Genomic DNA, 13,958 nt, shown 5'->3' with positions numbered 1-13,958 from the left:
GAGTAGTAGGAGTGTAAACTTCATTAGTTTTGTCCTTTCTTTGTTTCTGCTGAGTTTGCAGTGTTTCTAACAGGTGGCAGCAGAGCTCATGTCTGTCTGTTATTTTTCAATTAAAATCTGACGTGCGAACCACACTAACAAAAAACAAATGTCTCTTCTCATTACCTCCTACGTCAGCTTCTCTCTCTTTTTTTTTACGTGTTCTGTCCTGCTCTCTTCTGTCTTTTTGTCTTATTTGAGTATATCCACTTATTTCTTTCTCTGAGACTTCCTCCCACTCTTTCACCTTGCACTCAAGGTTTCCACTCAGACTAAACAGCCCTTACCGAGGTGTGTGTCCGTCTGAGAGTGTGTAGAGAGAGAGAGAGAGCTGGTGCCTTTCTGCAGTTGCTGCAGCTGAGACATGCTATTTGGTGAAGGATTTCTGTCACTATGACCAAGATATGCAATCAGGCTGTCTTTATCTAATGTACAGTATTAAGACACGTTTTAACATCATAAATTCTCTTGGTAATCTTACTCCAAGTGGCTTTCACTGCATGGTCAGTAACATGGAAGCAAAGTCCAGTGTTGCCAGATATGGGGAGAAAAACAAGCAACTTACTCTGACAATAAATCCTGTAAAATTCCCTCACAAAAATAAGCCTAAGGGACCCCATAGCTGTCAGTGCTTTCTATGGATGTGTGTAATATGGATCAATGGGAATTGCTTGATTTCGTTGATCTGATTTATAGTATAAATTTACAAACAATCAAAAATATGCCACTGTATGCTGGAAGCAAGTTCAAACATTGAAACGCATGCATGCCCATATTAATAAGCCCAAAATTACTTTAAGAGGACATGGCAACACGGGGATACCCCTTGCACCTGCTATACGTGTAGTGACAGGCAGATGGCGCCAATGCAAGTTACAGTAAACCAAATGAGTCAAGAACTTTAAAAAATGGGTGCGAAATAAAAGTTTTTTTTATATTAAAAATGATTATTAAAAGAAGAGATAGCGCAGGCCTGTGAGATGCTTTCAGTCTCATGAACCGAGTGTCAAATCTAAGAGGATTTTATATATTGGGATGAGAGATCCTATTTGAAAGAAAATGCACATGAAAATCTAGACTGTTCACAACTGCCTACGTGTGAAATTGCCACAAGAGGAAAAACTTGTTTCTACTAAGTGGCATATATAGCCTACTGTATGTAGCCTATTTTGAAAATATGTCTATTAATGTGAAATACGGAAATAAAACAACGAATATTCCATTCCATTGATTTAATATTTATGTGTGAAATTGTTTATGGAAGCCGAAGAAGGGATGTCTTGTATATTCGAGCGGGTCTGTTGTGGGGTCTGGCGCGCTGGCCGTACTGACCGCGGCTCACATGTCCAGCGTGCGCTAGAAGCGAGTCCGTCCATACGCGCGGGCGCGCGCACACACCAGTACGTGGTGATGGACACACACACACACACACTTACACATGTGATCACGCCCTCATTACCTTGCACTCTTTCCGTTTTGCAAGCAACCTTGCATATGACCGAGAAGCCCCAAAAGGGCGTCAGCGCTCCCGTCATGTGATGCTGATGATATTCAAACTGGGATTACGCACATAGGCTACTGTAGACCGCTATGCCTCTGCACGTACGACCTATCATTACGCAGCGGATATTACTTATTACACATGATTAATTATTGATATATATAATATATATTTGAAATGTAATAAAGGAATATATTAAGCCATATTCCATTGAAGAAAATGGGGGAATATCATGTAAGCTACTGAAATTAGTTTTTTTTTCCCACTCATTGTTATATTATTATTATAACTGTAATATAATGTGTATAATAAAAATGTATTAAAAATGCATGTTTTTTTTTCATTGGTGGTCTGACTTTTGGATCAAACTGTTACATACAAATAGCAAAAGAGTAGCCTACAGTCAGCCTTTATAAAAGCTCTGTAGGGTGATCAATATGGGTTTATTTTGCTATAATGTGGGCTACTATAGGCCTACGTTGTGTCGGTTTTTATTTAGCTACTTAGAAAATAAATAAACATAAAATGTTTGAATAATATATTTTTAAGGATAATTAAATCCTGTTGGAACAATTTAAAGTATGCTACTTTAATATAACATACGCTGAACTACGAGTGGCCAGTTATAGTATACTGCGTCGCTATGGACAACGGTCATTATTCAGAAAAATTTGACCAATGAATGACGCAATTGTCCAATCAAAATAAATAATTTCAGAGAGCCATGTAATGTATACAAACTTACAATTAAAAGGATGTTGACTTGACACGATTAATGACTGTTTGTTCATGCCATTAAACTGTAGCCAATAGCCTACCGCTTTTATACAAAATATCTAAACATAATTGATACCAGCATTATGTAGCTAATCAGAGAGCGAGATCTCTCGTTTTACAGAAGCTCTAACAGTAGTTATCAATAAGTCAACATCTGCGCATTGAACTTAACTGAGACACTGGTCGGCACACTGACACCACTATAGCCACGCCCATCGCAGTGACTCGTCCAATGGCGTGAGTTTCAATCTCAGTGCTGTCACGGTGCCAGAACTGACCCGACAGCTGAAGCTGTTCGTTAAAACCGGGGAACGGCGGCGTCCGTGATCATTCATAACGGCAAGGGGGAGAACTTGAGAATCAAGCCGACAAATCAAACAGGAAGCGGAATTAAAGCAGTGTTCATTCGTAGGGACTAGAAGTGCGCTTGGATATAGCATTCTCTCTTCGGCGTCTTTGTGTTCTCACTGGTATCACTGTATGGGCAATACTGAAAGTTTTATCAGCGAGTGAGTTTCTTATCCATTCTGCGTCCCTTTCCCAATGAACCCAACGCACTTGGAGACGGGCGGCAGGCCAAGCATGGGATTACTTTTGTGATGTGGATTGTAATAGCCTTGGAAGAAAAAATTGATCTACTTCTCAACAATGTGAGAGGACCTGCGTCCTGGATTCTCATTTTTCTGGATATTCTGAAAATAATCGGCAACAGCTGAGAGACGTTATAACATATTTTCCGTGGGTCTCACGCTCTCTCAGGTGTCTGCATGCGTGTTGTGAGACCAACATGGGATTGTTGTTGCCCCTATAGGTCTGACCCCGTGTGAAGAAGCCTTTACTCATGTCTAACTTGCTTTCTGAGACCTTTACCAATGCGTTTGCTAAAGTCCGCCTATCATCGGATAGGGTTTTAAAAAGAGTTATTCGCCTTATAAATTCAATCATGAACTTTGCCGTTCGCGCGCTCCAGTTATTTATTGTGACGCTTCTGTATTTTTCAGCTGTCAAGGTAAGTTTTATATTTCTATGCATACATATAGAGTAAGACGCAGACGTATTGGTTGAATTTGAAATAGTGTTATTTCCAATGTAATGTCTGCGCCACTATATTGGACGTCCTTGTGTTTCCCCTTGCGAGGTCATTGACCATGTTTTGCCAAGCTCTTCAAAATTACGTGAACAAGCCAATCTGATCATCCCACATTGAGCCATTTAACACTACAGACAGGTTACAACCGGGGGAATCCAGCGATATACTCAACCAGATAAAGCTGTTTGGAAGTTTGTTGTTGATTTTGGTGAAGGCCCTATCATTACCACCTTAGTGATATTATTACGCTTTAAAGGGGCAGTTACAGTATACAGTTCAGACGGACCAACATATCTGGCCACAATATAGAGATAAATCATTAGGTTGTGATATCAGCCTATCTTCAGACATTCTTCACCAAATAATCTTATTCTTGATGAAATTCGAAACTTTATATTCAAGGGCATTGATTAATACAAATAAAACTGTTAATCAGTTTGACAGTCTGATGAGAAGTTTGTGCTTATGTCAATGGCATCATGTGATTCTCAGCCATTAATTCACAAGTAATGTAAAACCATATACCGGTATATATATATATATAAAAAAAGTGTTTCATTGAGAAGTGCACGTGTCTCCATGGAGCTTCTGCAAAATCTCAAGTGTGAGATCTGACATGTTCACAAGTCTCTAATGCAGAGTTCAAGGCCAGTTTTGATTTGAGACTCCTGACAAAAAGACTATCAAGGCCAAGTCTTAAGTCCCTTTTTAATATAGTTTTCTGTATACTACAGGTGAATGCTATAATTGTTGATATGTGCACTTGATTAAAATTATGTTAAAAAAAAATCAATGTTTAATATACACACACACAAAAAATAATGATTCTTTGGGATAGCTAATCTTATTATGGTTTTTTTAAAACAACTTTGACTTTGAAATGAAATGAGGTTATTTGTTGCATCATCCTAAAACTTGAGTAATGATGCCGTGGTGAATAACTAGTCAAACCTGTTAGGACTCTTGATTATTGATTGTGAACAAATATGTATAACTGCACAGTCTTTAAATATGAACGTCTGTCAAAAAGTTGTTGTTGTTTTTTTTACCACAGAGTGCCTACATACCCAGGGAGGGAGGCAAAAGCACATATGACGGTGAGTTTCTGCTTGAACTCAATGGTGTCATCCAGAGACTGGACACATACAGCGCCGTCTGGTGGATGGGTTAAGGAGGGCAATGCTGTGCCTTTAATCAAACTGACACTGAATAGCTTAGGATAAATTGTTGTATTTATTAGAAGCTCACGATCCAGTATGGTTTGTATTACATCTTAAAACAAAAAATCTCCAAGGGATCATTTAGATCACACATTGCCAAACCGCACATTGCTTAATCTCTAAAGCCTAGAGAACCAGACTACACATTATTAAATTACATTACATTTGTGTTTTTCTTCTACATGTAAAAAAAGAGACTCAAACAGCTGTGCAGAATATACACACAGGCTACTTTGGGGTCTTTTTTTTTTTTTTTTAATAGGTCGAGTGCAACACAAGGAATGCACGTGATTTAAATGGACACCCCTGTCAGTCACAAATTCCTAGAAGGGCTCCCTGATTTCCAAACGGTGTTGGCCATGAAATAATTCTGCAACTCTTGGCCAAAAAGGTCCTAGGTTTTTGGCAAAAAAACAAACAAACAAGTAACTGATTTTCCTTTTTTCTTCTCTTACTTGCAGTGGTGCCATTCATGGAGGTGTATAACAAGTCACTTTGTCGTCCTCGGGAGCTGCTGGTGGAAATTCAACAGGAATACCCTGATGACATAGAACATATCTTCATACCGTCCTGTGTGGTTCTCACCCGCTGTGCTGGGTGCTGCAATGATGAGATGATGGAATGCACCCCCACCGTCACATACAACATTACCTTGGAGGTCAGAGACCCCTAACTTCCAGACTGTTGCTCTCTTTTTCTCTATATATTCTCCCACTATCTGTCTGAATCTTGTTAAGTCTACTTTTTGGAAACCCTACACGCCTCTACCTTGTCTCCCACACTCGAACCCTTTATCTCTCTCTTTTTGGCCAAGCTAACAGGGTTTCTTCTGAATGAGAGTAGCCAATTTTTAGGTAGTGTTGAATGTAGCTTTTACTTAAAGGGATAGTTCACCCAAAAATAAAAAATTGTCATCATTTACTCACCATTTATGAGTTAAGTTTCTTCTGTTAAACACAAAGATATTTTAAAGAATGCTGGTAAGGAGACAGTTGACGGTAGCCATTGACTTTTTCTTTTTTTCTTACTATGGATGTCAGTGGCTGATTACCAGTCAACTGTTTGATTACCAACATTCTTTAAAATATCTTCTTTTGTGATAATTATTATTATTTTTTTAATTAGTGAACTGTCCCTTTAACAATAACACTGCCTTATATGTCTATGATGTGGTGTTTTAATGTTTGTTATTGCTTTTTTCTGTAGATTAAAAGATTGAAACCACTCCGTCATCAAGGTGACTTTTTCATGAGTTTTGCAGAACACAGTGAATGCCAGTGTCGGTAAGAATCCTAATTTCTACACTCATACATGCATATAGCTACCTAAATGGGGACAAATTATTTATTACCCATGAAAAAAAAGGGTATTATCCATTATCCTTATCCATAAAAAATAAATAAAAAAAGTACTGTTGAAGACTTTACTATAAGGAAGCTTGTCCCTAGAGGAAGGCTGTCAGATTCAGCTAACTTTTGGGGACACTTCTTTATGTCATATATTATCTGCTCTGTAATTGTATTTCTAGCTGTGTTTATATAACTGAGGGGTGTAAGTGGATGTTTGTCTGTCTGTTTTGTGCTCACAACAAACACGTTGACTTAGGTAATGTCTCGCTCTTTTTGTTGCACTTTCAGGCTGAAAAAAGATCTTCCAGAGAAAAGAGAAAAGTGAGTGACATTGTGTGTGTGTGTGTGTGTGTGTGTGTGCTTTTGCTCTCGCATTATTTTGTCATTTTCCCCTCCATCATTCTTGCATTCATTCTTGTTTCCTAATCTCTCTGCCTTTATCTCAGTCACTCTTATCTCCAGCTAGGTGTATTCCTTCTTGTTTTCCTTTTCTCCCTGTTCCTTTCATCTGAGCTCGTTGCTTTTCATGTTACATAAAGCCATAAAATCTGATCGTGAGAGAACAGTGGAACTCTTCACTGTTGTTTTTAAACACATGATATGAGGTAACAGCTGATTTAGATCTTAAAAATCTTAGCTGCACCATTGTCAAACTAAAGCTAAGCTAAAACTAGGACCGGGCGATTTAATGTATGCATGATATCTTTGCTGGCAATATAAATTCAAACAACATTGTAAATATCTCACGACAATCAGTGAACGTTGTGTTCACTTCTGATTCAACAATTTGTTTATCACTCAAAAAGATATGTTTAAGCAAAAAATATTACTGTCTTATTATACATATGCATACTTTCTAAATGTTTTTCATTTAGTGAAATAAAAAACAACACTTAAAAAAAAGCCTTTTTAAGCTATATTTCCCAGCCCCAGCACAAGACCAGAACTACTGCTTGTGTTAATCCAGCCTTCTTCAGATGAACTGAGATACTCTCTGACCCTTACACCATTATCTGATCTCACTTCCTTTTTGAAGTCTTCATGTCGTTACACGTTGCTCTCTCAAGTGTAAATTCAGCCCCTCAGGTGTGTGAAGAGCTGCGTGAACAGGTGTGCGAGTTTCGCCCTCTAGTTCAATGCCCTCGCCCCACATTCATCTCAGCGTCGGCTAAGCTCTGCTTTATGATTTGAGGTTCATTGAGGTAACAGAGAGATTTGTCATCTCTGAAGTGTCTTTACGTCCGGCGATAAGATAATGTTTTCAGCGTTTGTTTATGAGCCCGTTTCCACTCCTCAGAGATACTGCAGCGGTCAGTCAACCCCCTCTCCGATGCCTCCCTCTCACCAGAGAATGTGGGCCGAAGTGTTTGAAAGTTTACTGATGTTGAGGGTGTTGATCTTGTGGCTGATGTGTTACGGGTCAGAGGTTATCTCTAGGGGTTTATAAAGTTTAAATGCTTTCTGGTTCTGGTAAACAAGTGGCCCTTTGACACAGAGGCTGTTCTACGACAGCACCGTGTCCACAGACACTGATGACAATGATTGAATCTGATCTATGAAAAGAATGAATGTAATCGTAGAGAATAACCAGCCTGATTTGTCAGCTGTGTATAGCAGCAAATTCAACTTTAATAGTCCTGACGAGCTTCAACTTTGTATCGTTTGTAAGAGACGCTGATTTCGCTATTAAATGATTGATGAAATTAAATGTTTTCAAATATTTTTAGTGAATATTGCATATGTCGGCCACCCTGGCCTGCTCTCAATCTCTCTGATACCTTATTTTCATAGAGCATTGAAAAACACATGACCACCAATGCAAATAACCTTAAAGAGATCGCAGCACATCAGTTTGTACTTGATTGCGAGATAGGGGAAAGTTCACATTCTTGCTGCCTGACGTGTCTGACGTGATATGCCAGGATTCTCAGCTATCTGAAAGATAAATGTACGTGTATGTCGCTAATACTGAGTGTTGGTTTGCTGATTGATCAGTAGTTTCATTATTAAGAAAGAGAACCTTTGACGGTTTCCATTAGACTTCACTAACATAAGAGAGTCAAATCTCACCAGTAGACTTTGAGCTTTCAGCTTTGGCTCAATTTGAATCAGTTTGTCTGTGTTTTGCACCAGCCAGGAATCCTGCTAACATTAGTGATGCTTTTGAAGATTTAATGCCTTGTTTATTTATTGAAACTTCTTCGTGAGAGAGATTCTGAAGTATTGGCGAATTTTCCCAGAGCCTGGCTGGCTTTTTATTTAAAATTCATGTCTCATGCCCCTGGAGTTTGCTGTCGTGTCAGGCACTAATACAAGAATAAGAAGAGAAAGATGTGTTTTAGTGGGACATGTTTATTGATGTTTCCATCTGGATCATTTTAGCACTACGTTCACTGCAATCTGACTGTGTGGATGAACTTTTGCAACAACTCCGATTCAGTTTTTGTTTTTCGATGTTCTTCTTTGTTTGTCATGTTCCCTTTTCCAGAAAACCCAGGAAGGGCAAAGGCCAAAAGCGAAAGAGAAAGAAAAACCGTGAAAAAAAGCGGGATTTGTACGTCACCTCTGCGTTCGCCTCCTCTCACCTGCACCTGAGTGTGGCGCTCTTGGTCGTCAAATTAATTTGGGAGGATCTTTAATGTCTCCTTTAATCAGTGTATTTCTGTCGGACGGTGTTAATTGCCATTAATCCATCAACTCATCTGCCACTTAATTAAAACTGACCATGCCGCAAAACCACATGCTCGATCTCTGCTCTCACAGAGCTTGCCTTACTAATGCAGAAGCACATGCTAAAACCATTAACATAAACAACGTTTGGCCAAATTGTTTATGAATTGTTTTTGTAAAAGATACAAACCAGTAGAGTGCAACATTGACTGTCCACTTTTATAGTCGGAATTGTTTTCCCATTCAGTCTCCTTAGGCATCTTCGGTAAAGCGTTCTAAGCCTTTAACCAAACCATTCAACTCCGAGATGAATCATAGGAATACAACCTTTGATTTGAACAAAGCAAGTATTTGGAAAAGAGTCTCTTATGAGAGTGTACTATTCATTCCATGCAGCGTTGTGAATGATGTAATCCAAACAAGAGCCACAATACACTAACAAGTCTGACAAGTCATTAATTGTAGGCATAAGGCAAAATGCATACAGACGATACAATTTGACATGAGGTTTTTATTGCAAAGTCATGACATTGGTTATGGGTATGGAAACTCCTTGGATTTCATCATTAGCAGTGCTTTATGGGAATGGACAGTCAGTGGCCTTAGAAGCAAGCTAGCAAAACGAGATTTGTTCTAATTTCCGAGGTTGGTTCTCACGTTCTCTTATTGGAGGATCTTGCTTAATGATCGTGAGTAGTGCAGCACTTCACGGTAATTGCAAAAGCACCATCGCTTAACTTCCTCTGAGCTCATGGTAGGTCTGTCTGTTTTTCAATGGAGGGGATTGAATGGGATTTCTGTTTCTGGAGCCGTACAGTTGCGCTCTATAGTTTGTGCCACAGGACCTAATAAATAAATGAAGCTCTATGATTGGAGGAGGTGAGCAGTGGGGAGGTAGCCGAGATAAAAACTCACCTGACCCACTCAGCATGGCTTTCTGTTATGGTACTAATTTGTCCGAATATTTCTGTTGGAATCACAACCTTGTTTGTGCCGCTTCCTGTTTGTGGAATGTGATTTATTGTTCTCACATTTTTTATTGTATTATGACCATCATCCTCACATTGTTCTGTCCTCTCTGACATATGAGAAGGATTGTGTGAGATGTTTTTTTTTTTAATTCATTGCTGTGAGTTTTATTGTGTCATGCTGCGTGAGCTCTGCCGCACAGCATTTCGAAAGTCAAACCGCCTGTTTACTTTGGTGCTTCTCCCAGTAATTGGAAAGTGAAATGTATTTCAAAGAAATGCGTACATGAGGACAATCTGCTCCTGTGAGACTGATGCTTTTGAGGTCAGTATTTTTCTGAGGGCTGGGGTTTGGGTTTTCATATAAAAATAAATAAATAAATTAATTAGATTTAAGGCCTGTCGAGACAAAGATCACGAAAGTATGTTTTTGTTTGCACCACAACTATTCACATTGTATTTATGACATTCTCTGGGAAGATTTGAATTTCAAATTTGGATGTACAATCTTATTGTGACTTAATACTAAGAACATCAGTGAGATGTGGTGCTCATGTAGGTATAAATCTGACTTTTCCCTAACACAGTCCTCTTTTTCTCGCAATATTCCTGTCCTTTTTTCCTGTCAAGAAAGTGGCCAAAGCACATAAATGGGTCAACTTAAATTTTGTGAATGTTTTTCATGCCAATCGGTCTTTGTGTAAATAGGCCTTTACACTGTTGTGATTTAAAGTCAGGTCAGGGTTAAATGTAGAATTTAGAATGTGGTTTTGATAAGCCTGTCCTCAGAGCAGTATTGGCTTCAAACAAGGTCAGTTGGCACAGATGCGTGTGAATCTTCCTCTTGGAGTCCATCATTTCGTACTGTACATGTGTCCTGATGACCCTGGTCCAACACTACAAGAAGCAATAAACTCTAACACTGGATTCTTATGCACTGTTCTCTCTCTGCCTTTTATTCCAGTATGCTTTTCTAAAATGGAAAGAGTGAAAATGTAACAATTAGTGATTGTTTTTATTGTTTTCTTGCATCAACTGAGCTTGCAGGTGCATGGCCACATCCTGCCTATAACTTCAGCTATGTACACTACAAAACCCCCTCGGACCCTTAGAAGCGGCGAAACCGTGGTACCAGACCAGGGTGGCTCAAAAAGTGTACTGCTTGACTCACTGAGTGCCTGTGTGTGTATGTTTGGATGAAAGTGTTTAATAATGGCCATTACAATGTGTCAGCAGTAATCTCCCCCAATCCTTCTCCTTTTCTCTCATTCTCTCGCTCTTCAGTAGTCAATGTGAGCCTTGCTGTTCTACATGCTCTGAAAGGAGAAGAAGGTTGTTTGTTCAAGACCTCGAGACGTGTCAGTGCTCCTGTAAACGCTCTGAAGCCGACTGCAGGTCTAGACATCTAGAACTCAACGAAAGGACCTGCAGGTGTGTTTGTAAATCGACACTTTTTTATTGTATCTACACATGTTAGTACAAGACTGGCCTTCCTGTTTTTGTATTGTCATATACACCGCTTGACAAAAGATGTGTTGCTCAGAGGTTGATCTTTTTACATCTAAAGCAATAGTTGAGTCAGAGATCAAGTGAATTCTGTCATTATTTACTCATCGTCACATTGTATCAAACCCTATTACATTTTTACTTCGGTAGAAGACAGATGGAGATTTTTGGCAGAATGTTCATTCTGCCCTTTTCCCTTGAAAGTGTTGGTTGCTTCTTCTTTAAATATAAGCTTTGTCTCAGATCTTTCTCCTAAACAACTGAAAGATATGTTGATATATTGAAAGAGTGTAAAAGGATTTGGTCTGGTAAACGTTGCATATTGGTAAATCAGAGTACAGTATCTCTTCTGAAAATGTAGGAGACATGTGTAAGATATTCTGTTTGTCAGAATGAGCCTTTGTTTTGCAGGAACCTTGAGCAAAGGTTTAATCTTCTTCCTGTTTAGGGTAAAACAATTGAGATGTTATTGAGATTTCATTTGTGATTTTTCTACTTACTTTCCCAGATGTGACGCACCAAGGAGGTGAACCGAACAGATTTGAGAATGGACTCTGACATGAAGGAATATTTCACCAATAATTCACAGCACTTTGAACTTTCAGCTTTGAACTTTGGTCTCATTTTTCCATCACGGAGATATTGAGAGAATGAAGTGAAGGGGTTGGGAGAAGTTGGGGGGTTAATAGTCAATGAAATGCTCTGTCTGTATATTTTCATGATTTTCATGTGTGTATTAAGCGAACCGAGAGACTGAAAGCACAGGATTTGATTTGCTGCTAAAGGGTCTTCGCAAAAGACCTACGTAAACGTTTCTGATCTTGGCTGGCGTGCGTAAAGTCGTACTCGGAAGTCGTACTCAACGAAACACATCACTGGATTTGGGTCTGCTGTGCAGTTTTTCATGTGAATCTAAATGTAAACGGGCGCAAACAAAACATTTGGAGGACTGCAAAACTGCGTCAGCGTCCACTACACGCTGTGGAATCATTCCTCCCAGTACGTGAACACTGAGCACAATGCGTGTGTTTTTAGAGATGGACAAATGAGTTTTGATGGTAGACCGAACTGATTCTGCCGTTGGAATGTCACAGAGTGATGCCATGGAAATCTGCTGGCCGCTGTGGTAAATGTTTGCTCCAGAGCTCTGACCTTGACGAGGCAAACTCAAGAGGATTTTGGTCATATTCACTCCTTAAAGGGATATTCATTCTTTGACATGTTTGAAAACCACTTTGAATAGATTGTGTGATTAGATTCCATGATTTCACACTACTGGGGATTTAAAGGGATAGTTCACACAAAAATGAAAATTCTGTCATTATTTACTCACCCTAATGCCGTTCCAAACCAGTAAGACTATCGTTCATCTTCGGAACACAAATTAAGATATTTTTGAGCTTTCTGTCCCTCCATTGACAGCTACGCAACTGACCCTTTGACGCTTCAAAAAGAGATTGGTTTAGTTCAAATTTTCTGAAGAGATTCAATTGCTTTATTTGATGAATAGATTTAATTTAGGCTTTTATTCACATTTAATCATTGTGGAGGGACGGAAAGCTCTCAAATTTCATCAAAAAGATCTTCATTTGTGTTCCGAAGATGAACGAAAGTCTTACGGGTTTGGAACGACATGAGGGCGAATAAATGATGACAAAATTTTCATTTTTGGGTGAACTATCCCTTTAAGATGACAATTCTGTGCTAGTTTTTTTTTGTTGCCGTTCAGCTAGTCTTGGAATTTTAGTCCAAATCGATTCCCCCAAACAATTCAGTAATTTATGATTTATTATTATTTTTTTGAATATTTTCAGTATTCTATCTCTTTGTATTTAATTTGACCTATTTATGTGCAGTGTTGGACCTTCTTGTCCTTTTTTCGTCTGCAAAGCTCCATGGCTGTCTGGAGAAAAAAAAAAGCTTTTCATCCTGTTTTATTTTCCGTAGATGAACAGAAACATTCCTATAACTGATCAGTGAGTTATGTTGCCAACTGCCTTGACTTTGCCGCCTTACTGCAGATGTGTGTGTGCCGTGTGATCTCTAACAAACTGTGTATATGTGATTTCGTGTGTATACGAGGCTAGTGTTTGTGTGCGTGTATGTGTGCGAGTACGTTTTGGCGAAACAGTCTTGACGAAACCGTCTTGATGTCAGTGTGACATACGTATTGAATAACAATATAGCTGCCAAATGTAAATATAGGCCAAACTCATGTCACCATTTACTTCTACTATAATAAGATCTAACAAGCTGAAACAGTATGCTCAAATGTGGTCTGGTTTGATTGGAGTTTTACAGTTTAAACATTATTTATTTACTCTATGTAAATATGTTGGATATTAACACCTTTTTGTGTCTGTGTAATGTAGTACAGCATATTTATTTTCAGATTATATTGCCCTTTTTCTATAAAATTTTGTCTGAAAACTTTCACAGTTTTGATGAGTCGGTACTGTACAATAACGTGAAAACACCTCAAGATCATAATCTTGATTAACTCATGATTCCAGAAGCATCATTGCAATTCAGGAGCATGTATGATATTAATTCTTGTAAACGTTTGACTTTACTTTTTGTGGACCAGTCGCCTTCTGCAAATAATTTGGTTTAACCTGAAAAATGTCATCAAAGAATTGGTCCCATAGAAAACAGGGGTATGATGCCCCTGCATGTCTCGATTGTATCCATACACACTGCACCGTATTGCATTGGCCACATCCCATTTCTCAGCATTTTCGGCTTCCTGTTGTTGGGTTTAACATCAGGAAACTTTTCAATGACGCTGTTCTAAGTCACTGAAAGTACGTTCGTCATACCGAGCTGCAGGTAAAGCCT

At 38.8% G+C, this 13,958-nt stretch overlaps 1 protein-coding gene across 2 annotated transcripts; it reads left to right on the top strand.

The window, feature by feature from the left end:
• The first annotated feature begins 2,569 nt into the window (after positions 1-2,569).
• On the top strand, positions 2,570-13,554 carry vegfab (vascular endothelial growth factor Ab). 2 transcript variants are annotated; one of them, XM_079622362.1, is made up of 8 exons: positions 2,570-3,326; positions 4,462-4,504; positions 5,089-5,285; positions 5,834-5,910; positions 6,265-6,297; positions 8,465-8,530; positions 10,899-11,045; positions 11,629-13,554. In XM_079622362.1, the coding sequence occupies exons 1-8, from the start codon at positions 3,159-3,161 to the stop codon at positions 11,648-11,650; spliced, it is 753 nt and encodes a 250-aa protein (XP_079478488.1). In that variant the 5' UTR covers positions 2,570-3,158; the 3' UTR covers positions 11,651-13,554. The 2 variants fall into 2 exon arrangements, with proteins under 2 accessions (XP_079478488.1, XP_079478489.1); XM_079622363.1 differs by lacking the exon at positions 8,465-8,530.
• The last annotated feature ends 404 nt before the right edge of the window (positions 13,555-13,958 follow it).

The sequence above is a fragment of the Phoxinus phoxinus genome, assembly GCF_949152265.1.
Source record: "Phoxinus phoxinus genome assembly, chromosome: 9".
NCBI lineage: Eukaryota > Metazoa > Chordata > Actinopteri > Cypriniformes > Leuciscidae > Phoxinus > Phoxinus phoxinus.
Note: the sequence above shows the minus strand (reverse complement) of the source record. Positions and strands in the feature narration are given on the sequence as shown.

Coding starts and splice junctions, on each gene's coding strand:
- vegfab (XM_079622362.1), top strand. CDS start 3,159: ATGTCTAACTTGCTTTCTGAGACCTTTACCAATGCGTTTGCTAAAGTC. Junction 4,505..5,088: donor AGGCAAAAGCACATATGACG/GTGAGTTTCTGC, acceptor TCTTACTTGCAG/TGGTGCCATTCATGGAGGTG. Junction 8,531..10,898: donor CGTGAAAAAAAGCGGGATTT/GTACGTCACCTC, acceptor CTCGCTCTTCAG/TAGTCAATGTGAGCCTTGCT.